The 27,163-nt window shown below is 35.8% G+C and overlaps 3 protein-coding genes across 4 annotated transcripts; 2 read left to right on the top strand and 1 right to left on the bottom strand.

Annotated features, from left to right (window-relative positions):
• The first annotated feature begins 13,796 nt into the window (after positions 1-13,796).
• On the top strand, positions 13,797-16,007 carry LOC130715933 (dof zinc finger protein DOF1.4-like). Of its 2 annotated transcripts, none has more exons than XM_057566090.1 (2): positions 13,797-14,018; positions 14,246-16,007. In XM_057566090.1, the coding sequence occupies exons 1-2, from the start codon at positions 13,974-13,976 to the stop codon at positions 15,224-15,226; spliced, it is 1,026 nt and encodes a 341-aa protein (XP_057422073.1). In that variant the 5' UTR covers positions 13,797-13,973; the 3' UTR covers positions 15,227-16,007. The 2 variants fall into 2 exon arrangements, with proteins under 2 accessions (XP_057422073.1, XP_057422072.1); XM_057566089.1 differs by having other exon boundaries at positions 13,798-14,018; positions 14,219-16,007.
• A 2,713-nt stretch (positions 16,008-18,720) lies between these two features.
• Positions 18,721-22,223, top strand: LOC130715935 (uncharacterized protein C6G9.01c-like). Its single transcript, XM_057566092.1, has 2 exons — positions 18,721-18,863; positions 21,695-22,223. The coding sequence occupies exon 2, from the start codon at positions 21,711-21,713 to the stop codon at positions 22,074-22,076; it is 366 nt and encodes a 121-aa protein (XP_057422075.1). The 5' UTR covers positions 18,721-18,863; positions 21,695-21,710; the 3' UTR covers positions 22,077-22,223.
• A 1,817-nt stretch (positions 22,224-24,040) lies between these two features.
• On the bottom strand, positions 24,041-26,662 carry LOC130715934 (40S ribosomal protein S6-like). The gene is made up of 6 exons (XM_057566091.1): positions 26,544-26,662; positions 26,399-26,463; positions 26,210-26,267; positions 25,996-26,104; positions 25,100-25,372; positions 24,041-24,562 (listed from the first exon to the last, which is right to left on the bottom strand). Exons 1-6 carry the CDS (start codon positions 26,547-26,549, stop codon positions 24,330-24,332), a joined length of 744 nt encoding a protein of 247 aa, XP_057422074.1. The 5' UTR covers positions 26,550-26,662; the 3' UTR covers positions 24,041-24,329.
• Positions 26,663-27,163: the final 501 nt, after the last annotated feature.

The raw sequence follows: 27,163 nt of genomic DNA, 5'->3' as shown, positions 1-27,163 counted from the left end.
CATGCATACCGGTAATTATATTATTGGAGTTGGAGGCAAGCCTTGAAAAGCGCCATTACCTTTTGCTTTATGATTGTGATTAATGACATTATTAATGTAACATATATTTTTAGAAATTTTTATTGAGGGTTGATTAGCTAGGTATGAATAGGATGTAGAATTTAAATATGTTAATATGATAGGTTCAATTCAAGCTTTTGTATTCTACAATATGGTCTTGAGAACTCTACCAGCTATAAATTTCATAGGGACCATAATATAAACAAGACCTAAAGAAAGAATCAAGTGTGCAGGAGGTGCCTAGCCCTCGATGCCAAGAGAAAAGAGATGTGAAGTCCTCCAAAAGGGAAGAAGCTCTTGAAGAGAGAGAGAGAGAAAAAAAAAACAGAGGAAACCCTAGAATAAGAGAGAACGTAGGAGAAAGCCTCAAGAGCATAAGAAAATCTCTCAAGAGGAAAGAAAAGAAATGAAGCAGTAATTGGAAGGATGATCAAAGTCAAATCAATCACATAGAGTTTACTGGTTACTGCTGAAGAACTAGAACTTCCTTCAACACGATCTTGCAAAAGTTCTCATTTCAAAAGCTAAGTGCTTAAACGCTCAAACGCTTATTCATCTATAGCTTTTGTTTAGAGCCTCTAAGTATTGTAATCAACTGTCAAACCCATTTACATACTAGAGGGCCTTGTTCTTATTTTCTATTATGATCTCATTAGGAGAATCAAGAAGAACGCATACCAACTTGCTAAGTTGAAGGTACCTGGAAAGACTATGTTAAAATAATACTTATTCGAAAAATCCTGTAAAATACTTGTTGGTAGAAGTCTCGTAGAATACTTGCTGGGAGAAGTACCGGATAATACATTTTTTGAAGGAGAAGTCTTGCTAATACTTAATATAATGACAGTATAATAGAAAATAAGAATTGGACGTAGCCTTGGGTTTACATGAAACTAGATAAATCTTTGTAGGAGGTTAAGTTTGCAGAATATAACTTTTTTTACGAAGGTTATTTTTATTGAATTAAAGGCTTTACGAACAAGACAATAAGCAATACGATAAGTCGATAAGCCCAATAAAATAGGGTAACAAAATAAGGGCCGCAACGCAATCAAAGTACACTGGTTCCAGGCCACTCGACAATGGAAAAAAAAAAACAAGAGAAAGCTAATTGAGGATAATTTTTAAGGGGGAAGTCTTGGATACAGTATATTTTTTTTCATTTCTGATACTGTTTTCCAATAAAATAAATTGACATATGAGCAGATTATTATTTCAGTTTAAAAGTTTAATTCATTTTTTACAAAAATATTTCATGCATTATTTTTGAATTGGAGAACAACACGAACAAGACAATATCATGTATTCATGTTTGAGCTGTTTATAACCGCTATAAACAATAAACCTCCTACTAAATATTTAACGCAACTACAATTATATGGACTGAATTTGACTCATCATTTTGAGTTACTATCATGAATATGTAGAGTGAAACGATAATCGTCGTGCATGCTCCAGGAGTTTGCGGTTGAAGCCACCTGACGAAGGCTGGTTAAAATTCAACGTCGACGGATAGAACTTGTTTGATCTAGGGTAAGAAATTTTTGGGTTGTTATGGCTAATGAAAGTTTTGGTACTTTAGTTGTCCACTTGTGACACACCTTACTTTTCTGGGAACTTCTCGGATGCACTTGCCTTGGTGATGGTGAGTATTTTTCAAAAAATCCCTAACATTTTTGGAAAATTTGAAACTAGCCCTTAATCTTTGTTGGGTTACCAATGTGACCCTTCATTGATAATTTGGAGCATTACAATGTGAGCATGTATAAGGTGAAAGATTCCTAACTACCTCTAGCTTGATAATCAAGACCAGGCACCACCCCAAGCTGAGAATTGGAACTGGGTTTGGAGGCTCAAAATTCAGGTGAAGCTGAACTTCTGTATCTACGTTGCCTTCATAATGGGTTGCTGAATGCTAATAGGTTTAGGTGCCAGATGGCGGTCTCCCCTGCGTGCACGCGGTGCTCTTCCGATGGAGGATGTTGTCCATTGTTTGCGAGATTGCCCCCATGCTATGGATTTTCGATTGGAGATGGGCACCCTTACTTGGTTCAATTTTATGATTCAGAATGTTTGTCATGAGCAAAGAGGTTGAGGTTCTTCTAGCAAGTTTATCGCAGGCTTATGGGGAGTTAGGAGATGGAGAAACAATTTTGACGGGTTGGAGACTTGGAGCCCACTTTAACCTCGGGTCTTTATTTAATTCACCTTCATAAATTTTGTCAAGCAACCACTTAACCCAAAAGCTTAAGCTGTTGGGTAAGGGCCATATGAATGGTTTTATATTATATTCTAACACGCCCCCTCACGCAAGAGCCCTTTGGGCTTGAAGCGTGGATAAATGCGCAGGCCAACCTACCATGTGCTTAATTAAATTCCACTTTTAATTAGAAAGTGAGGGGAGCAAGGATCGAACTCTAGACCTCTCGGTCATAGAGACTCTGATACCATGTCAAGCAACCACTTAACCCAAAAGCTTAAGCTGTTGGGTAAGGGTCATATGAATGGTTTTATATTATATTCTAACAAATTTTCATACTACATTAATAAACCAATTACTATATTGATATTTCATTTCGGAAAGGAAGAATCTCAAACCAAATTGATTTCTACCACTCAGTTTTGGGAATTACGTTTTGGGCTCCCATAGTCACTCCAAGGGGATGGGGAAATTATAAAAATAGTTATAAGGTGACTTTTCTTATATCCACTCAGTCTCAGAAGTATATATATGTGTTTCTTATCTTTTTAACTTGATATGTTATATTATTTTCAAAAATAAATTTTTATAGTTTACAATTTAATCCTAAATATTTTAAACAATGCACTGGAAACATACCAAACTCTCTATGTTTTATTTGGGTACTAGAACAACGCAATATATAAATACAGTAGAAATGTAGTAGAATATAATATATATATAGTCACTCCCCAACATTCTCAAGGCCCCACAGGTTTGAAGATGGTTGAAAGTTGAAACTTCCATAAGCAACAGTCCAAGACTCCAAGCTATAAATGTTTAATTAATGTGATAGATTCTGTCAAAAGACCGTGTATGACAAGTTCCTTCGTGGAATTTTCTATGCATGCTTGCTGTTTATGGTCCAGTTCCTAGGTATGGTTGTTCACTAGTCTCATGTTACTCCGGAGTAACTGTTATTTTAAGGTTGTGACACATTATTAACGAATTGTATGTAATGTTCTTATTTTGTTAATAATATTATTTAACTTCTTAATATATCATTTATCTTTTTTATTAATTCTGACCTTTCAATGTTCCTAACACCATTAAATTAAGGGTAGAAACGGTAAAACGTAATTCATGTTCAATTGAAATTGTAAAAGTGACAAATAAATAAGAGTAAAAAAATGATCAAAATAGTGACAGTTATATAGAACGGATATATTGCTCGCTAATAAATTTTTCCACTGTATATTGAGGGACGGAAATATGTAGAGAGTTAAAGGCAGCTACCAACCACCACTAAGTTTTTAAATATTACAATAATAAAATATACTCCCTCCGTTCCTAAATATAAGACCTAATACAAAAAATTGAGCTTATTAAGAAAACATTAAATGTGTTCAATTAGTGTATTGGTTTTTAAAAAATGCATACATTCCTCCATATTTACCCTTTGTCATTTTCTCTCACTAATTAATGGTAAGTGGTAATCAAAACTTGGGAATTGAAAACATATAATTAATGTGGAGGGTAAAAATGGAAGAGTACAAAACCTTTTGTTAGATTATTGTAACTAGGTCTTATATTTAGGAACTTTAAAATTTTGAAACTAGGTCTTATATTTAGGAACGGAGGGAGTAGTTATGGGATATAGAGTCTTATATATTGCTCCTACAAAGTTAGAAGTGCTTTCATGCAACTAAATGCTACTCTCTCCATTCTAAAATGGTTGTTGCGTGCTTAAGGTAATGCACACAATTTAAGAGCTCATTAATTAATATAAAATTTGATTGTATAGTCATTCTATTTGGCACGACAAGAATTGATGCACAGTTGCACACCTTGCACGATTGTAAACGTGGACCTCTCATATTTTCTAAAAAAACATAATTAACAATCAAAAAGGTAATTGGATTGTGATATAAGTTAAACTAACAAAACACTCGTGCACCATCGTGAACGAAATTGTCGTGCCATATATCTTTTTCCTTGATTGTAAGACCTTATTAAAAGTTGAGTTATATTAAAGAGAAAGAATGATTGGTGAGAATTGTGATAACTGAAAATTGAAGGTAGTAAGTGAGAAATATAATACTAAATAAGGGTATATATGAAAGAAGATGTGATAAATAATTTTAGATTTCTAAAACAACTACTATTTTAAAAAATACGTGAAAAGATAAAACAACAACTTTTTTGGAACGGAGGGAGTAATGTTTTGTTTTGTTTGTAAGAGAAAGTGAGAAGAGAAAAAGTGATGGAAAAAATTAAAGAAATTTTATAGATTGTTTGATATAATAGAAAAAGGAGAAATTTGTTATATTTATGTCACCCTTAAAGTGTGAAAAGACTAAAATACCCTTAAGGAAAATAACTTCTCCAAATCACCCACCATCTCACTTTCATTTTCATTTCTCTCCTCTAAACAACTCACCACCCTAACTATTCTTCTTCTACCTCGCAAGCTCTCACTTGAACCAGATCTATTTGCTTCTCCCTCCAAGCACTCGTTCGTTGCCGATCACCTTCACCCATCGCTCGCCATTGTTGGTCGCTCCCCATTCTTCATTTTCAATCGTTGTGAACCGGTAAGCAACCCCTTTTCTCGACTTCTTTATTTTTTAATTTGCACTTTAAAGTACATGTGTTACCTACGCACTACACAGTATGTTACTTACACAGTTTTAAGTGTGAATGTAGCGCACTTTGATCAAATAATTTTCTACAATCTTAGTGGATTAGTAGGGCCCACCTCTACATTATACATGGGCCTCTATATATATATATTTTACCATAATATCCCTACTAATTATCTCGAAACTGAAAGTTCATATTAAATAAATAAATCTCTTTGATCAAATAATTTTCTAAGAATACCGCTTAAAAATTAAACTTTATCTAAATAATTAAATAATTAAAGAGTTCAATTATCTAGTAAACTATATTTGAAATTTTTGGTTGTGCCTCTAAATATTGACTAATGCCTCTCCCTCTATAGTTTTGCGTGCTTGTTACTCCCTCCATTCCTTATTATAAGTCACTTTTTAAAAAAAATTGTAACAAAATATAAGTCACTTTCTAATATCTAGGAAGCATTAAATAATTTTTTTCAAGTTCACCCTCATATTTAATATGAAAGAGATGATAAACTTTAGAAGTACAAAGTATTAACTTGGAGAGAAAAAACCATAGGAAAGTAAATAAGGGTAATCTAGGAAAGTAAATCATTTTCTTTACAAATTTATTACTGGTAACTATTTTTCTTAATTTAAGAGAATTAGTTATTTGTGACTTATATATAGGAATAGAGAAGGGAATTTGTTGCTGTTTCATATTGTAATAAATCATTGTGTACTTTCTACATTGACACTGATAGTTCTATATATATATTAAAGTTGTTCAAACCTGCTAAATTTACGCAATTAATTAAAAACTTGATTATAAGATGTCTCTCATTCTATGTAGGGTAACCATTGATTTGGTGGGTCGAATTACTTATACTCACATGAAAATTTAGCACAACTTAAATCATGACAGCTAGTTTCAACTACTAAAAACAGTAGTCATAACAAATCAAATTCACCATGCTCAAGAAAACTAAAAAACTGCTAAATATTATATCATGTAAGAAACTTGCACCTCTCGTATACTAATATAGTTCAGAGGAACCACATACGCATATCTATAATCAACAATGTTTTTATTATATAACCGATTTTCTCAAAAGGTCAAAAGGTCAAGCTGTTAAATAAAAGTCACATTAATGATTTTATATTATATTCTAACACGCCTCCTAAATAAATGCATAGGTCCGCCTAACATGTGCTTAAATTTCATTTTTTTAATTAAAAAGTGAGGGAGCAAGGATAGAACTCTAAACTGCAATCATTGAAGCTCTAACACCATATCATGCAACCAATTATTCCAAAAGTTTAAGTTGTTGGGTAATGGCAACATTAATGATTATATATATGAGGCAATGTTTCGTACTAGGTCTATGAGGCAATAAGGAATCTCAAGGTAAATCCTAGCAGAGTACTAAATAAGGAAATATAATGTAAGAAAAGTCTTATTTCATTAATTGAGTAAAAAGATCTTTAACACAATGGAGGACACCCCCCCCCCCCTTTTATATTGGGTGGATCTCCTTCTATAAAGCTCAAGGGAATTGGGTCTTACAATCAATACTCAATTCCTAATATAAAAGAGTACGCTAGGCTCTAATCCAGCTTCCAGGACAGTTCACCAGGCACTTGACTTGCGCATCTAACCATGTGTGGCGGGTCTTAGGGCTTGTGAAGAACCCGCCCAGCCCACTAGCTAAAGATGCATATGGCCACTCTCGGAAAGCCTCGCCAAGCCACCCCATAGTCACACCAAGCTCTAACTCTGGACGGGTCCTATCATGGGTAGGTCCCGCCCAATCCATATATATATATATATATATATATATATATATATATCCCTTCACATAATTTGTTCAAATCATCAGAGACTTAAACTCCCTTCACAAAATGACTTAACGTCATATTGAAGAAAATATGCAGCTGGGGGAGCTTACAAGTAACAATCTGTATTTTTTTGTTGAAAATGGTCTAGTTTTAGGAGGAAGAAGTGATATCAAAATTTTATGTTTTTAGGTAATTTAGTTTGGATTTTAAAGACTTAAACCTCTTGGGTTACCTTCTCTTTTATTGTTACTAGTAGGTTTTGTTTGACACATTTGATATGACTTTTTAATCAGTTCTAATATACTATTTCATAATATAGAATGAAAACACTTCTTTCTTTGTATATCATGACATAATATTCAGTTGATTGCGAAAACGTTATTATTGAGAAAATGAATACAAGTTTCGGGAGTACAACTGAATCCAATATTCAGCTACACCTAACCAATAACGTCATATATAACTATATTAACTACTAGTTATACTACTAAGCTAGAACAACACAACCAGTTAGTTATTCCTATCTATGGACACTTCTATTCTGATGCCTTGCGTGGACCTTCTTAGTGCTTAATAGGAGGCCTTATTTTCTAACTAAGTCTATCAATAACTTAGATTAACAAGCTAATTCAGAATTTGTACTCGAATTGATTAAAGTTAGATCATGGATTTGGCTCTGAACATTAGTAATGGACTTCAAAGTTTCTTTCCAAGAATGGTGGAGAGAATCGCATTCCTGTATGTATATTTTTTGGTAAAATTTAGGGAGGGGAGTACCAACCTGCTATGCTTTATTGGATATACTTTACAAGATATCGTTCTCTTGTTTTCAGTATTCATTGCATGTTTGGGGTTGAGTAGCAAATTGCTCATTGCTCACTAAGTGGAAGATAAGATACATGGAAGGTGGAAGTCCCTTTTATAGTGGGTCAACCTCCAAACCCTAGCTGCAACATTTATTACATTGTCGGTTGACTTGTGGACCAATCACGCTCGTCAATGAAGCATTTTTATTACGCGATCGACTAAATCCGTGACAGGTGGCATTGGTCAGGAGAAGTCTTGACATTTGACTATATATGCGCGCAATCAATGGTTATCTTGCTTCCTCGCTGACGGTTTGATGTCTTCATAAGGGGATGAGCTATTACTTTGATTTTCTGGCATGTATGGCCAAGCTTCATCCGTTCGGTCCAATCCGAAGATAGAAGCCAAGTACTTCGTTAGTGAATTAATCATCTAGTGAAAGATGAAGCATTAGATAAATCCATCAAAAGAATAGGCATAAGATAAATCAGTCAAAAGAACTAATATAATTTCGTTATTGTCACTAGCTTCTGGAGCTGAAGCTCAGTATCAAATACCTGTCCCACTAGTACTCCTTGTTAATAGTATTTTTTCATTGCAAAAAATCCAGTGTTAATTGTGTTGTATTATTTGATTAGGCTCAACAACCCATTAAAATTACGGAACATGAGATGCTCAAGGGTTTAGGAAGAGCATGGGCTTATCACAATGCAAAGCTTGACCATTTCCTGGTTCTTTCACAACAAATCATTGTGGATGCCTACCTCATTGCGGGTCGGTATGGATTACTTAGTTTCGGTCTTCGTCAAAACGGGACGTGACAGCTTATGCCATGGCTAAAAGACATTTCTAAACGAGAAAGGAAATTCAGAGCTGATCGAGAGAAAAATATTGAAGAAAATATGCAGCTGGGGGAGCTTACAAGTAATAATCTGTATTTTTTGCTGAAAATGGTCTAGTTTTAGGAGGATCAGGAATAAGTGATATCAAAATTTCATGTTTTTAGGAAATTTAGTTTGGATTTTAAAGACTTAAACCTCTTGGGTTACCTTGGCTTTTATTGTTACTAGTAGGTTTTGTTTGACACATTTGATGACTTTTTAATAAGTTCTAATATACTATTGCATAATATAGAATGAAAACACTTCTTTCTTTGTATATCATGACATAATATTTAGTTGATTGCGAAAACGTTATTATTGAGAAAATGAATACAAGTTTCGGGAGTTACAACTGAATCCAATATTCAGCTCCACCTAACCAATAACGTCATATATAACTGTAATAACTACTATTTATACTACTAAGCTAGAACAACACAACCAGTTAGTTATTCCTATCTATGGACACTTCTATTCTGACGCCTTGCGTGGACCTTCTTAGTGCTTAATAGGAGGCCTGATTTTCTGACTAAGTCTGTCAATAACTTAGATTAACAAGCTAATTCAGAATCTGTACTGAAATTGATTAAAGTTAGATCATGGATTTGGCAGAGAGAAAGAGAGATGGACTTCAAAGTTTCTTTCCAAGAGTGGCGGAGAGAGTTGCATTCCTGTATGTATATTTTTTGGTAAAATTGAGGGAGGGGAGTACCAACCTGCTATGATTTATTGGATATATCTTACAAGATATTGTTCTCTTGTTTTCAGTATCCATTGCATGTTTGAGGTTCGGTGGCAAATTTCTCATTGCTCACTAAGTGGAAGATAAGATACAGAGAAGGCGGAAGTCTCCCTTTTATAGTGGGTCAACCTTCAAACCCTAGCTGCAACATTTATTACATTGTCGGTTGACTTGTGGACCAATCACGCCCGTCAATGGAGCATTTTAACTACGCGAATCTGTGACAGGTGACATTGGTCAGAGGAAGTCTTGACCTTTGTCTATATATATGCATGCAATCAATGGTTATCTTGCTTCCTCACTGACGATCGAATGTCTTCATAAGGGGATGAGCCATTACTTTGATTTTATGGTCTGTATGTCCAATCTTCACCCGTCCGGTCAAATCCTAGTCTTCTGTTAGAGGCTTAACCATCCAATAAAAGAGGAGTATATCGCAGAACCACATGAAAAAGATAAATGGTGATGTTTCCCATTTCTTTCCTTGTGGGGGGCGGGCTCGTACAATCATATCAAAAATTGAGCATAGTGTTCGGAAAAGAAACAACTCTCAGGCTCCAAGAAACTGTGCTTGGAGAAATCGAAATCGGAACGAGTGAGCTTAAGGTGGCAGAGGAGGGAGGTGGACGATGAGGAAGACACCATCAGCGATAATATTTGATTATCTTCTAGCGATCTGACATATTTCCCTAAATATTATTAACGTAATTATGTCTGTGTAAATTATTATTACACTCTCTTTTATATTTTACCTTTTCTTACACAATTCATTTCACCACCAAGACTCTTAATTACCTATCTCTCAATATCCAAAATATTTAAATACACTGAAGACTCATTTAGCAATCCTTTTGACACGCCCAAACATATATTATCCCAAATGAAATTAGCTTTATTTTTGCCTCATACTTACATTTCTCCAATACTTTCCTCTTAAAAGCCAAAAGTTTTTCACCCTTGAGTGTCATTGGCTGGCCACTTAATTATTGGGTTTGTAGCTTGCCGATTTTTCTGTTTACAACTCTTTATTAAACGAACATTAAGTTTCAGTACCCTATATTGTGTGTCAGGCTCTTTCCTTGTATTACCTTGAAATTGCAAATCTAAGCTCCATACAAAAAGAACTCAATTCATAATCTAAAATCCAATTTTTAATATTTATATTTTATTCACCCTATACCAATGTTAAAGAGAGAATTTATGAGTTAAGGAATAATGATGATGGAAAGTAATTGGGAGGAGGAGAAGATCCCTTGGAGGACTACAAAATCTGTTTGTGCACCCATATCTGTACTTTGCTTTATCTTTCTTTTTAATTTCTTTATCTTCATAACTGAGCTGCCAATCACATGGTTATGCACATCCAAGGTTATAATTCCATGCCACCGTCTCATGACCCTTCCCTCCCTCCCACTGACACTGTCACACCCCATTAACGGTTTCTCATCTTTGAATTAAAAAATCAAGAACACGAAATTGTCTTGGTCAATATGAATGAATTATCGAGAAATTAAAAAGAAGCAACTGAGCAAGAGGCTATTAATTCTAAAGCGTGGTCTTCTTTATTTTCGAGTCTTGAGATGTAAACAGCCACATGCTGGCTTTTGTCCCTTTCATTTGGAACTTTTAGTCGGTAACCACCAATATATAGTTCTCACTCACCTCTCTTTTTCCCATTTTATATACTCTCCTAATTATTTGTCTCTCTCCCATTATAAATCCGAGAAAAAAAAAAAAAGAGAAAGCACATCTTTATTGCCAATTATATATACCAATGTTTTATGTACTTACTGTAAATGGTTTATGCAGAATACCATATATATTCTCTCGCATTCTTGTTCATGTGAAAATTTTGATTTGACAAATCCGGTTAAATCACTATAATGGTGTTGATTGAAGAGGAATTGTAAAATTCATGTGGACACTGCAAGTAAGAGTCGAAAGGGAAGGAGTTTTATGGTGGTCCATCGTCAATACACTCAAAAGAAGTTCTTTATTAAGACACTCTAAGGCCAAAGTTAGTGGCATAGATTTTAAGGAGAAATTCTTTAAGTATTTGCGTAAGAGTTTAATCTGTACCTAATCAACTTTTGGATCTTATCTTTTATATATGAGAGCGTTTGTTGGGAAGGTATCGAGGACTGTGAATCTGTGATGAGTGTCTGGTTTAGACATGGGCGGATCCAGACATTATATATCGGTGTGGCTAAACATAAAAGAAATTATAGACTAAAATACAAAGTATAAATTATATTAGGTAGCAAGCAAGAAGTACTATAATCGCACATGAATAGCACAAAAGTTTATTCAACCATGAAAAGTTAAGACTAATTTGTGTAGTAAAAAGTATAAATTTTGCTTTAAAACATTACAAATGCTGCTAATTTAACATTCCAAAGTTTGCAGGCACGAATCAACAATCAAAACAGGAAAGCTTATCAGCAAAAACAAACGGAGGTAACTCCAATCCCAAAATGGTTCCATCAAAGAACTCAAATCTGCTGAGTTCACAAGCGAAAATTCTCACCCAAAAAGTCGATCCAACTCAACGCATGCAATAAGTTCACAAACAAAAAAAAAACTTTAAAAATTGAAAATTAAAAAAAATATAAATAGGAAAATATCATCCAACATGAATTGTGTGTAGCGTAGTAAGGTGAATTACGAAGTTGATTTACCTCAGAGACAATGAATCAATTGAATTTCCTCTTGAATTGTGGTTGATTGGTGCGGTGATCAAGGTTCTCAATGCGATGAGAAATTTAGGAAGGTGGAAATGGTGGGTTCTCAACTTTTGGGGAAAAGGGTTTAAAGTTGATGAATGCTAAAAAGCAGCAAGTTAAGACTAATTTGTGTAGTAAAAAGGATAAATTTTGTTTTTTTTTTTGGGGAAAAACATTACAATGCTTCTAATTTAACATTCCAAAGTTTGCAAGCACGAATCAAGAATCAAAATAGGAAAACTTATCAGCAAAAACAAACGGAGGTAGCTCCAAACCCAACATGGTTCCATCAAAGAACTCAAATCTGCTGAGTTCACAAGCGAAAATTCTCACCCAAAAAGTCGATCCAACTCAACGCATGCAATAAGTTCATAAACCGAAAAAAAAATCTTTAAAAATTTAAAATTAAAAAAAATAGAAATAGGAAAAGATCATCCAACATGAATTGTGTGTAGCGTAGTAAGGTGAATTACGAAGTTGATTTACCTGAGAGACAATGAATAAATTGAATTTCCTCTTGAATTGTGGTTGATTGGTGCGGTGATCAGGGTTCTCAATGCGATGAGAAATTTATGAAGGTGAAAATTGGTGGGTTTTCAATTTTTGGGGAAAAGGGTTTTAAGTTGATGAATGCCGAAAAGCAACAATGGAAGAAAGAAATTAAGAAAGAAAACCGCGTTCTAATTTGATGTTAAGCGTGAATTTTAATTTTTTTTACTTATTAAGCTATGGCGGCGCTTTCGACCGTCGCCATACATTAACACAAAACTTTTAGCGGCGGTTCCAGAACCGCCGCTATATACGATATTAACAAAAAAAAATTAAAAAAACTGGTGTGGCTATGGGTTTAGAGCATAAGGAGGGCCTAGATCGTAAGCGAGACTCGGAATCTTGAGCTCCATGCCTATACTTGTACCTAGCTAGAGGAAAAGACTTGAGATGGGAAGTGAAGAGGTGACATAAACACACGCTAATTTATTAGGCCTTGAAGCGAGTTTGAGCATGAGTTGTCAGATTAGTTTTCTCAAGAATAATCAGAACTAGGGTTTAGTCGAGGAAGACCAATCAGTGTAAGGCTGATTGGTGGAGGAATGTTTCGGATTGGCCCAAAACAAATTTATTATCAAATTTCTCATCCAATTAAACTAAATTATATTGAATTATATATCTTTTTGAATTACTATAGTAATTAATAATTAAAGCAAATTGATGTGGGATATGTATGCCCTTCTTCACTTATACATGCTTTGGGCATTGGGCTGATCTTAGGGATTCCCTCTAGGTTAGTTATCTATAATCTATCCAACTCTCTTTCTCTCTGCACAAAAGAATGTTTGTACGTTGGAATATATGTATTTGCGTGTTATCTCTTTTTTCTTTCTTGAACCACTCAAGATTCATCTCAATTCTGCTTTACCTCCGTGTCCCCTTCTTGGATTTCGAATGTTCTTTTTTTATTCCCTTTCATTATTCCAAATCCATTATATTAATCACCCAAATTCGATTTGAAGACCAACCCCATCACGTGAATCTACATAAGTGTTTTATTTTCACATATATTATTCTTCACGTATCACACGTATAAATAGGGTAAAATACTAAAATCTAATAAACACTTATTTTTATTTTTATCTCTTTATTCTATCTTATGTCATTAGATCAGGATCATTTCAATTGTAAAAAAATTTAATCATGTCAAGTTTCACAATCTCTCAATTAAAAAAATCCTAGTCCAACTCGTACTACCTTATCAAATTCTATATCATTGAGAGAATTTTTATCCATATGATATCTATTATTTCTCTTTATTCTCTGTTTTTCTCATTGTAAATATATATGTTATATGTATGCAATATACGAATATATACATATCATTTTCCATTATTTAGGTGATCCATTAATTAATTAATTAATCATGTTCATCTCATCATGCTAGCTAAGCTATAGCAGTACCCCTCACTGTTTCCCGTCTCTCACTCACTGTCCTTCTGTTTATCCACAACAATAACAATTCACTCTCTCTTTCTCTCTCACACACACACCATTTCAAGCCCCATCAAGCGCAACTCAAGGAACCAACTGCTATTTGTCTGTTTCATTCAACTGTTGATTCTAGAGATCAAAATGTTGGGTAACTGTGACAAAACAGCGTCTAACAAATGGACACAGGTACATGTCTCACGCTCTCAATTATTAGACAATACACAACACCACTATCAATTTTGTTTTTTTCCTTTTGGAAGAGAATAATCCACACTGTGTTCCTACACATTTTCAGTTTTTCACCCTAGAAAAACGCCACCTTAAAACACCAATTATTTCTCTTCCTCTCTTTTTTCATTTATTTTTATCTTTTTTCTTATCCTCAGAACATGAATGATCATCATCATCATCAGGTCTCAACAACAATGGGTAGTACTTCATCCATTAGGGCTATGGAAAAACCAGGTCAAGAGCTTCTTCAGCTGCAGCAACAAGCACTAAACTGCCCTCGCTGTGACTCAACCAACACCAAATTCTGCTACTACAACAACTACAGTTTGTCACAGCCAAGACACTTTTGCAAAGCTTGCAAGAGATACTGGACTCGAGGTGGGACTCTCAGAAACGTTCCGGTAGGTGGTGGATGTAGAAAAAACAAACGTGTTATCAAAAGACCAACCGGTTCTTCTACTATTGATTCTTCTCCTTCTCCTATTAGTTCCAATTCAAACCCTCCTTCTTCTAACCCTCAAACAACCACTACAAGTCAGATCAACCCTTTGTTCTTCGGGTTACCCGGCGGTGGTAGCGATGTGATGAATCTCCAGTTTCCTAGGTTCAATTCTAGAGTACTTTCCGGTGACGGCGGTTTGGGTTCGGGTTCTGGTTCAGGGTTTGATCTTCTTCAGCCTCAGATGAATAATACTCTTGGGTTTATATCTGGGGAGGTTAATGATAATTGTTACCGGAATAACAATGGGTTTAGTTCAAACAACAACAACAGCAACAACACTCTTGTTTCTAGCTACAGTTCCATGTTTGGTAATTCTTCTCCCTCTAATCCAGTTATGGCTTCCTTGTTGAGTTCTACTCTACGGCAACAGAAATTCAATGCTTTTCAAGGAATGGTCCCATTTGAACAGATTGAAAGTGATGAGGGAGGGGTAGTGGCTGCTTCAAAAGAAGTGAAAGTTGAAGGGCAAAAGTGGAACAACAATAATGATAATGGTAGTGGTGGTGATGGTGGTGGTCTTTGCCAAAACCAGATCGATCAGCATGTGGGTTTGTCTGATCCTTCACTTTATTGGAATAACAACAACAACACAGCAATGGGGTTGGGTGGTTGGAGTGATCAAGTTAGCAATATTGGTCCTTCTATCACTTCTCTGATCTAGGAAGATGAAACATCGTCTTCAATTAATCTATCTCTCTCTACTGTACCTCGTTTAAGGTCACCTTTAATTTTGTTCCTTTTCTTTGGATCTATTAGGCTTCTCTTTGTTGCTGCTTTTTTTTTTTGTGAAAGTGGGTTTGGTTTACTTACTTACATTGAAAAATGAAGATACTTCGGAAATTAAGGTAAAGGTGAGAGGAGTTTGGGATCGGAGAGATCATGTCAGCTGCAAATACACTACTCTTCAGCTTGTTTGTTTTATGAGTCAAGGTTGAGGACATTGGTTATATTGCGCTGAGAGGAACCTCGGATCCTCTTCTCTCGTAGTGTGTCACGGCGGCGGCTGCGCCACCACAAAGTGTTCCCTCAGGCTGTGGAGATCCTTTGGTGCAAGTGCTCCATAGTTGAGTAAGTTTGGTATTTTTCAGTAGTTTTGTAATGTGTATATATGCAATGACATGTACTTTTTTCCCTTAATTTTCTAATGTATTGTGGTTAGTTTAGATGAGGTCGGGGATTTAATCAGGTTATGGTGATGTATTACTAAAAGGAAACTAATATTGGTTTCATTTTTGTTAACTATCTCAACATTTGGAAAGGGGGGAAATTAGATGGGGGTATAGTAATGGTATAGGAGAGGGGGAGATTATTTACTTGGATTTGAGTGATTGATCATGCATGTATTTGGAGTTGGTTTGTGTCATATGTTGTTATGTGGTTCCTAGCTACCGGTAATTCTAAGACGCTTTGGTTTATGCAAATATTATTGTTTTTGTTTATTATTATTATTAATGAGGCTTAAGTGCATGTTTGGCTATCTTAGTTTGAATAATAATTTTGTTTAAAAAAAAAATGTTTGATTTTAGTTCCCTGATAATTTTTTTAAGCAGATATAGTCCTTAAACTTTTCTAATTGTTATAATTTATTAATTCACTGAACAATCATCATTATTTAACTTAAACCTATCAAATTGTCATTTTTAAGACAAATTGGGTTTTTTCTTAAAAACACCTCCAATTTTTTTCCATCCTTAATAATCTTATAGCTTAAAAACAATCCTTTAGAATTTATAAAATCAAATTTTAACTATTTTTTAAAAATAGAAAAATAGAAACTTTAAAATTCTAAATATCCATTTTTTACATCGGGAAGATAAATTACTTCTTTTAGGGATCGATCCAAAACCTTCCCCTCCCATAAATCAATATAGTTATCCTTTGGGGACAAATTTTATTATTAATATATCTAATACATCATAAAACTTTTTAAAATAAAAATGAAGATTTACGATTTTATACATATAAAAATTTAGAGAAATAAAGACCAAATTTATTTTAATTATAAGAGTAAATAGAATTTTGACTAGCTCGAAAAAAATTAGAAAGACTAAAAGTCATAGTCTAAATCAAGTGAAGTGAAAATACTATTAACTCTTTTTTTCTTCTTTCAAAAACTACAAAAACAACTAGAACTAGCGAACAAAGAACGAATCCCTCAAAAGGAGATTCTCAAGCTCCATATGAGGTTTCTAACAGTGCATGATCTTAGCACAATCCACCTCAAATAATATTGGTCCAACCCCTACTCATAGCAAGCACGAGATCGACCATCTCGGAGAGTTGTGACCTCCGCCACAAACGAGGTCCCTCCCTCCTCAAACATGTTAAATCCCAGCAACAAGGAGCCCTCATAATCACGAAAAGCTCCCCCACCACCCATACAGGTTCACTCAGGTAGAAAGCTCCCATCGGTGTTCGGTTTTATTTTGCCCACCGGCAAATATGTCTTATTAGTTCTATTATTATTATTTATTTTTATTTTTAATTATTATCTACTTTTGAAAATTTAATTTTAAAACTACCAAGCATATATATCCTGATACGTTGTATGACTGAAAGTCTGAAAGTGATAGTTGGCTTAAAGCTATTGCGCACAATGTGAATTTAAGCAGCATTCAGACTCATGCTACCCTCTAGTACTCACAAGGGACATTTCGTCTATGTACCATTTCAGGTGAGTCTAGAAACAAATAGCTTGAGAAGTTCCAAACTAGAAAAATACCAAATTAAGTAAAATTAGAGAGGGGAGCTATAGTTTATAAGTGCGCGTGTAGGAAGTTTAATAGCCTTAAGATTTTCGGACTACCCAAACATGCTTTCATACCTCATCACTCTCTTAGACCTACAGATTAATTTGGTCTCACGTAACTCAGCCCAATAGGTGGTATTAGAGTCAAAATGGCTTAAGGACCCACGATCTAAAACTAGAGGAGTCTAACAAGTGTTAGGAAAAGACTAACATAAAGATTTGAGCTCAATAAACAACCACCATCGATCCACTGGAGTCAAGCCACTATCTTCCTCATCACCAATGTCGATGAGCTCAACTCTTATCACAATTTTTGGACCACAAGGGAGATTTCTCTCCTAATTTATTTGAATAATATTTAGACGCGTAGATTCTCTTAAGTTTAACGAGAAAGACACAAACTTTATTGATAAAAATAACTTAGGCTTTTCTTAAATATGCAATCTTTGTTAAAATAATCATGGATCTTAGATTAGGCCATTGGCGATTGATGTGTTTCAGTGGAGGTTCCAAAGAGTGTCACAAGGTGGAATGTGGCTGGAGTTCGAGATTGTGGTTGTTGACGGTGGCTAGGGGTGAGGGTGATGTAAGTGAGGTTGTGGGTGGTCTTGATTTAGGGTCTTGTGGGCCTATCCATGAGGGGATTTTTGGCGTGGGTGACATTTGTGGTGGTTATGGTTCTCTGATTTAGGACACTACTAGAAATTCGCTCTTTAGCGACAGATTTAGAGACCGAAATATTTCAGTCACAAATAGCGACCAATTTTGCGATCTATGATATTTTAGTCATACTCCAAGTTTGACTTATAAGCGATCGATTTAGCGACGGAATTATTAACGACCGAAATTTCCGTCGCTAAAAAATAGGATAAAAATAATAAAGCAAAGTAGCGGTTGTATAATCGACGAATTATTTAGCGACCGACATATCACATATTCGACGCTAATAACGACCGAAATTTCCATCACTAAAAAGTAGAATGAAAATAACAAAAGGAACGTTGCGACCGTATTAGCGACGGGTTAGCTAGCGACTAATATATTCGTCACTATTAGCGACTGATTGAGCAATGGAGAAATTAGCGACTGATATTTCCGTCGCTAAGAAGTAGAATAAAAATATCAAAGCAAAGTAGTGACCGTTTTAGCGACAGATTCTTTAGCGACCAACATATCTGTTGCTAAACTATGATATTCATTCTTAATAGCGACGGATTATTCCGTAGCTATTTTTACATTATTTTATTACCTATTATTTTACTATTTAGCGACGGAAATATCGGTCGTAAGTTGCTTATAGTTACTTCGTTAATTATTTTCTATATTTAGCGACGGATTTGTCCGTCGCTAATTTTATTTTAAATCAATATGATATATTATGAAAAACGCAATGCCATTGGATCGAACCCAGGTTCCCCATATGATATTTAAATGCTGGGGAACCCTACCACCCAGAGCCAGAGGTTGAAGATTGTGTTACCCTTCGCCCCCTGCGTTCGTTGTTTGCCATCTCGTTACTGCTGTGTTCACCATTGTCTTCGTCAGTCAGGTATTTATGCTATAGTTACCGTTTTGATTTTGTCTCTTTTGCTTCTTTTCATTGTTACAATTTGATTTCAACAAACTTGCATATAATGAACCTGTTGTGAGTGGTTGGTTGTTTGAATTTTCAATTAGGGTTCCACATTGATGCTTAGCAATTGTTGTTGCTATCCAGCTGTTTGATGTAAATGCTTAGGAATCGGTATCCTACTATTTGATGTTTGTTTTGTGCAAACTCCCTTGCCCTTTGAGCTCTCACTCACCATTGCTGATTGCCTGGGTTTTGAGAGTGTGGTTTAGGTCAAATTTAATTCGCCATCTTTCGAAGCGCAAGACCTGTGTTTAATATGGCTGTTTATTCTGCTCTGGTTTTTACCTTTTAATTTGAAAGAACTACTTTACTGTATCACTGGCTGCATGATTCTACCGCATATTATGTGTCTTTGCCACCACAAGTAGTTGATGGATACATAGGGGTCATATATTAGCACAGTAATAGATAAAGGGATCATAAGTCAATTTTCCTTGTTCGAAGGTTAATTGGTTTTGTGGAAGTACACTTTTCTTTGGTGCTTCAATTTTAAGGCTGGAGCTTCAGAAAAACCAAATCTTTGACCGAAAACTCAACCGGGCGCTTGTGCTTGGTAGAATAAATTCGCAATTAGTCCTGACCACTTAATTGGTCTATAATGCGGCGAGCAATTCATCTCTCTAATTGGTCAGCCGATTTACTTCTTCTACCTTGGAAGGAATGGTAGTTTCTTTGAATAATAATGGGGGTCCAGTCCTTATAAGGACTTAAAAGGGGACATCTTGGTAGCAATGTTGTAACTTGTAATTGGTATTGAACCAAAACTGTGCCTAATTTAGGTGGTTAGGCCATTGCTTCAGTTAAGACAAACAAAGCAGCGAAGCTAGGTCTCAAGGCACCTATTCATCTGTTTGAGGGTGATAGGAAGTACTGAATTTCAAATGTGCACCAGCCTGTTTGAACAGCTCCTTCCAGAAACTACTCATGAAAATCTGCTCTTTATCTGACACAGTTGAGGCTGGAAAACCTTATAGCCTAACAACCTCCTTATGAAAATGCGTAGCTACACCCATTGCTGAAAATGGGTGACTACAGGAGTAAGGAATTAGCATATTTTATCAGTTTGTCTACTACCACGAAAATAGTATTCTTGCCTCTGGCTTTGGGCAACCCACAAACAAAATCCATTGGAATATCAGTCCAATGTAGAGATAAGGTTTGGTATTTATTCCTCTAACAAACATTGCAAGCAACAACATAATCTTGAACATCTCATTCTCTTCAAATGAACCACACAAGCCAATCTCTTTTAAGTTCAAGAAATGAGTGGCCAGAAGCTGAAAAGTCATGAAAATATGAATTTCCCTCTTATGTCAAGTCTTTTTTATGCAAATTAGCACTCTGTAGGATTAATACCAATGACATGCTTTAGATAAAAGCTTAAGAAGGAAACCTTTGTAATGATCAGTGATTCTGTTCATGTTATTTCAGGCGATCAGTTTGCTTGTAGTGACAGAGTCAGTTTCGTCTCTGACTTCGTTGTAGTTCAGTTCTCTTGATAGATTCAAGCTATGGTATGTTTCCCATGTATGAGCTGCCAGATTTTAACAGTAGTCCAAATCCATTAAGAAACATCTAATCCAACCCAACTATTGCCTCTTATTAGTCTACAGCATCCTGCTAGCCTTTCATTTCCCTTAATTCACACATCATGTTGATAGAAGCAAATACCAATGTATATAAAAAACTCTTTGGCAGAGTATCTCTTCAATGTCATGCATAAGATCTGAGTAATTTTCTGGCTCCTTTATTATTTTGTCATTTTCTTGCTGAATTTTTTTTATATAATGATAAATGAGAGTGACTTCAAACTTTCTTGGATTTAATATAAACATAAAGGTGAATTGTTTTCGTTGCTTCTTATCCTTTCATTTTATGTTGTGGAGGATGTCCAATCCTCCCCCATGGTCATCGGATTTCTTTAACAGTCTTCAATTTCTTTGAATGTTGTTAAATTAATGGATCATTCTTGGCCTACATACGAGCATGAATGACCGAGTGGGTTGCAAGTTGCAACCCTGTAACTGTATAACCCATATACAGAGAAAGATACAGTGCTAGACTGTCTTTATTGAGTCTTTTGACTGGGGAAGAATTTTTGAATTTTGACTTTTTGAGGTTCCTAAATAGTTTCTTTTTCTACTAAGCCTAGTTCTGAACCAGCTTGTAAATATTGGCATTGTAATGACCAATGAGACTATGTTTTTAGTGTGGTGAATTTGTTCAGTCATTTATGTATTGCTGCAGCTATTTTGTTGTACAAAAGAAGGCTTAGTGAACTATAGGGGGAAAGGCATATACAACCATCCTAAACTTTGTGCTTTTTGCAAATAGGCACACTTATATTATCTTCATTGTGTCCGAGTTAATCCTTAAACTCTTGTTATTGTTATAATATATCATTATGTTCACTATAAGTAAGAGTTTACAGATTAATTGTGACAAAGTGTGACCAGTTAAGATCTCTAATTGCTGAAAACACAATTTAATATTTAGAGTGTTTGTATTTTCTTTTCCCTAATAAAAATAAAAGGTTTAAATTTATTTACCATTAGTAAGTTGACCAAATTTTATGAAGAGTCCTGTTATGACAGTATTAAGTGTTTAAGGGTTAATTAGGGTAAAACAATAGCTTAGGGTGTGTGCTTGCAAAGGCCACAATGTTGAGGGTAGTTATTTAAGTGTAATGCTTTTCTTTTTTACGCTTATCTATCATTTTCATTCTCACAGTTTTACATGACATGCAGCTTTCTTTTCACTCCAATGACAAAGAAGAGTTCTAAGAAGACCCCAAGTCAGTTGCAAGAGAATATTGTTGTGGAAGAGGAAAAACCTTCAGCTGTACCAAAGAAAGCAAGTAATGAAATTGATGAAATATTTGCTGGAAAAAAGAGGAAGAAAGCTGACGAGGCGGATAAGAGAACTGATAAAGTAAAGAAGACTAAGAAAAGTAAGAAGAAAACCGTCAGGCCAGATGATGATGATGATAAGTTTGTAGACCGGCCTTCTCGGCCAAGAAAGAAAACAGAGGATGGACTTTCCTTATATTCTGAGGAGGAGTTAGGTCTTAATAAACAGGATGCTGGTGGTACCCCTCTCTGTCCATTCGATTGCTCTTGTTGCTTTTGATGGATAGTTGTATAATGTCTTGTACTCTAATTTCCTTGCTCTAGTGAGCAATGGTTTTTGTTGTTGTCACTTGAAGTTTTGGATTTGTAAGCTTGGGGCATTGCTTTTCCTTTATTTATAGTTAGGCCACATCTGTCTTAAGTTATATCTTGTGCTGAGCTTGAATTCCTTAGAAATAGATATGATTTCATAAGTGATTCAATTTTGCAACAGGATTGTTTATGCAAACAGCATAAAGTCTATCAATCGGTTGAGTAATCTATCTATCTATCAGAAAAGAGACGCAGGAGGTAACACTACCACCTCATCTCTACTTGTTCACATTCCTTTTTTTTTCACCTCAAATTTTCATAGTTGATTTTAGTTTGTTGTGTCGTGACAGCTTAAGTTATGCATGAAATAACTTTATTACTTTAGGGTGTGCCTAATGTGCAATGGCCTCTACCCGTTGCACGGTGTAGCAGAAGGTTGAGCGGCAGTGCCATCGCCTCAGAAAAAGGATCTGAGTGGAAGATGAAGGGGAAAAGGGGCTTGCAATTTAGATGTGTAATGAGAAGAACACAAGTTAGAGAAAAGGAAAACAGATTGAAAGCATAACCCAAATCTGCTCCATCAATATCTTCTCATCAATTTCCCCAATTTCCCTTCCGGTTCTCCTCACGTGAACCCTCTCAAACCCAAGATCTATGCAGTCTACATGCTGAAACCAAGTCCCACATCGTGAAGGTGAAGGACCCTATCCTAAAAATTGATTTGAACTCACGGAGGACAACCACGTTATCTCGTGCCTGCTCGTGCCTCTGTAGCTCGTGCTACATATCATTTTCCAAGTACTATAATTTTTCACCAACTTATCTGACTGATTATAGCCATTCACACGTCCATGTGTTAATTTTTACGTTTTTTAGAAAACCCAATACCATCCACTTGAATCACGTTAGAGGGTGTCACCACCTCTAAATTTCCAATGCTGCTTGTTTCAAGCATGTGCATTTGGAACCCTTTAACGCAAAGAAGTGGATGTGCTCAGCGCAATTGTCGTTACAGTCTTTGATGTTGTCTTCTCTGAGCTCCTAATCGAGTCAAGTGCTTGATTGGCGGAGGACTCGACCAGCGGAGATGAGGGGAGTGTTTGGGTTGATGGATTGGGATAGGAAGTGATGGATTGGGATGGGAAGTAATGCAAAGAAATCATCTTCTGATCCAGGAAGATGCAGCGGAACCTTGAGGTTTCATCATGCAACTCGGATCCTTCCCGCTGGGTCTGTGAGAGCTTGTTCCAAGCCTTCCTTTGTAAAGGGGAACATTTTTGTTGCTATTGAGAAGCAGAATTGACCGTTGGCTTTTTACTGCTACTTCTTGAGCATAACGAAGGGTGGTTCTGCGACTTCTTGAGCGTAACGAAGGGTGGTTCTGCGACTTCTTGAGCGTAACGAAGGGAAATCTTCGTTGTTAACGAAGGTAGTTTAGGTACGGCAAATCAACACTATGGAATAGAATACCACATGGTGGTGTAATTGTGATAGCTGGCCCGGAACTAGTTGATAAAAGGCACCCGTTTATAGCTAGTTGAAATAAGGTGGTTCGACCAATAAAACTAGTGTATTATAGATGGACTTTATCATGTATTGGTTCAGGTTTACCATCATGTATGGATTAGATGAGTATAAAATGATTTGACATTAGAAGACCAACATGGGCTCAACCTGCGATGCAATCTTGGCTTGGGTAGTTTTAGCTTAGGCTGGATTTGGGTGGTAAACACAAATCGATAAAAAAAAATTAGAATTTAGTATTTTCCGTTTCACCTCAATTGCATGACATGATAAAACCGTGAAACTAAGGAGTTTGACCCTTGCAAAAGTTGTTTTGAGGATCTAACAAATAAATTCTCCAGTCTGAGATTCGTCTTCTTGTTTAAATGTCAAACAATACCCGTATTCTCATATAAAAGACAATCGCAGTAAAAAACAATAAAAAGGATTGTTCACATAAATCATCACACGAGCATGAAATAAAAATGTAATACATGCAGCTTTTTAGATAATGACAACATTTCAAATGGATAAAAATTCAACTGGGCAAAAATCCTTTAGTTCGATTGAACGCTTGAAAAAAAACTAATACTTCAATAGACTCCATGTATTTAAATTGCAAAACCATCAATGTCGATCATAACCACCCTCATGGAACACATGACTACCAAAAACTACAGTGAAGTTTAAACTTCACCATATTTCTACCTGAAGCAGCCTATGCTGTTGGCTTGGAAGCAGTGGACAGTTTGGATCTTCTCTTTGCCAAGCTCTCACTGCGGCGTTCTCTCTGCTCCTTCAACCTGGATGCAAGGAGCTTCTGATACTCAGCAGCCTCAGATTTAGCCTTAGCAATTCTCTTCTTCTTATCTGCAATTCTTGCTCGCTTCCTTTGGAGTGTCAAAGGAGTGACCAGACGTTGAATCTTGGGAGCTTTGCTTACCTTTTTCCCTGCAACCACACATCAACTGCTAAGACTATATTTCATTACAAATTATGTCCGAATTGTCAGAGTTTTATAGGATTTCCAGGTAGACCATTACAAATTATGAGTTAAGCAACTCTTGAATTCAGATTATCATCTAGTCTCCAATCTGAACTATTTTATCATAATTACGCATGGCTTGGTCTCAAGATTTCAAAGGGTAGAACAAGAGATTGTTTCTTAACTACACAGTTAAATTGTTAAACTTTCAAAGGAATAAGATAAAGCAACACACTGCTGTGGATGTAAGTAATATTCTGCTTTAGATACCCTAAGAGAACTAATTCACATCCAAATTAGAAGAAACATAACCTTTGTTATCGGAATTAAACCGTCAAATAATCGAATAAATTCAAACATAGAACTAGACAATCAATACAATAAGAATTGGTAGCTTCAACACATGATTGTCATTGCCAAATTTTTTTTCAACTGCCCCACTCCATTTAAGTAGGTATATTAAGACACTGTGAGTAGAGAATATGTGGATAAGAAATACTTACCATTTTTGGTTGTGAAGTTTCGGCGGTATGTGTTAACATACTTTCTCACATCATCATCCTTTGAAAGGTTGAACAGCTTGCGAATTTTGGATGCTCTCTTTGGACCCCTCATCCTTGGTTTCTCAACATCAGTAAGACCAGGTAAATCATTATCACCTTTCTTCACAATCACCAAGTTCAAAACAGAGAGGTCAGGGCTGACAATGCATCCACGCACAGACTTCCTTCTGCGCTCTCCATTGCGCCTTCCGTATCCACGGAAACAAGGAGTTCCTGCACAAGTGCATTATGCAAATAACATTACCCAAGCATGATAACAAGATTGGCCATGAGAATCCTGGACCCAGATACAAATGGGTTCAAGGGAAAGCCTAAAGTCATTGCATAAACATCTCCAATTGAAAATTAAAAGTAGAAAACATCCAGCAAAATTAAGAACAAGAAAACACAAATTATCCACCAGGGACCAAACCATTCAGTTCCAAAATGGGGCGGCCGATTGCTTAATAGTACACAAATGTCATAACTGCCCGTCTCACCTAAAATTACTTTAGGTCATCATCCAATTTATCATGGTTACTTTCACTTCATGTGTTAAATTTTCACCTCTTTCCTATTTTTTTATGGTTAGGTCCCTTATAGCCACAGATGAATGTAAACATAGAAGCTGTATTAATGCTACAAACAGCCAAAACCAATTGTAATTATAGGGTATGTTGGAGTGAACAGTAATCAAATGCATACATACTGAACACTTAATCATAAACTAACTAGAGAAGATTATGAAAATATGTTCACATTCCTATATTCATATGTTTAACCAAACACAGTGCTTCTAATATATGATTTGCTCACACAAAATCAACTGAAAGAGTAAAGATTTACAATGAACCTACCTCTGTGAAGCAAGAGTCGGACACGACCAGGGGTCAGCACACCCTGCTTCATTGGGAATCCTTGCTTGTCACACCCACCAGTAATCTTGAAAACATAGCCCTTAAATTCCTATTACCATCATAATAAAAAAAAAAGGCACACACATCACTCAAAAATCACAATGCTGTTCAAAATGCAAAAAACAAACACTGTAGCAAAACAACATCATCATACCTCACCAAGAGCATCACCAAGAACCTCCTGTGAGATCCTCTTGTCCCAAAATGCACGACTACAACACAAAACAAAACAGTATCATCACACAAAAATGGAACTAAGCATAGCAAAACTACACTGAAAAATGGTGGAAATCAAATTTTGAAGCGAATAGAAAACAAAATCAAGAGAAAGTAGATAGGTTACAGTTTGAGGTCGTCATCGATTTCGAGCTTCTTCTGGCACCCAGTGGTGGGATTCGCAATGTTAAACTGCAGAGAAATTGAAATCAGAAACAGAAAACGCAAGAGAATCGAAGCAAGGGATTGAGATTTGTGGATGGAAACCGAACCTTCATCTTGCAATCTCGTCCGGATGCCGCCGCTGCACAGTGCTCGGGTGCGTTTTGGAATGAGAGTCTGCGGCTGAGCAATGGAACAAAGAAGAAATAGGGTTTTGCAGGTTCAGGGCTTTTATAGACTCCACTTCACTATTTTTTTGGACTCCACGATTGGGCTCGATAAACCCCAAACTGAACAAACAAACACTTTTAATGGACTTGAAAAAAATAAATGGGCCACAAAACAAATTTAATTTTAGTTACAAATTTAAAAAAATGGTGGACAAAAAAATGCAGTATTAGTGTATTTGTCAATATTCATCAACTGGTGTCAGTCGCGGTGTTTAAAAGTGGTTGCTTGAATACATGACGTGAAAGTTCATATTTAGGAGACGCGTCATTGGGGAGACATTTGACATTTACCACACATTGTGTCGAATAGGCTTGCCTCAATAGAGTTAGAGGATATGTATGATTAAACCATAAAAAGTGCATTAGTCATGAAAGAATATTAACATAGTGTCGTGATCATCCTCTCTCTTCTTCCTTGAACTTTTTTCCATGACATTGTCAAGCTCATTCTCGAGCTAATACTCTCTCTAGCTCACTCATCTTTCGCACGGTTTCTCTTT

The sequence above is a fragment of the Lotus japonicus genome, chromosome 4 (assembly GCF_012489685.1).
Source record: "Lotus japonicus ecotype B-129 chromosome 4, LjGifu_v1.2".
NCBI classification, from domain to species: Eukaryota; Viridiplantae; Streptophyta; class Magnoliopsida; order Fabales; family Fabaceae; genus Lotus; species Lotus japonicus.
Note: the sequence above shows the minus strand (reverse complement) of the source record. Positions and strands in the feature narration are given on the sequence as shown.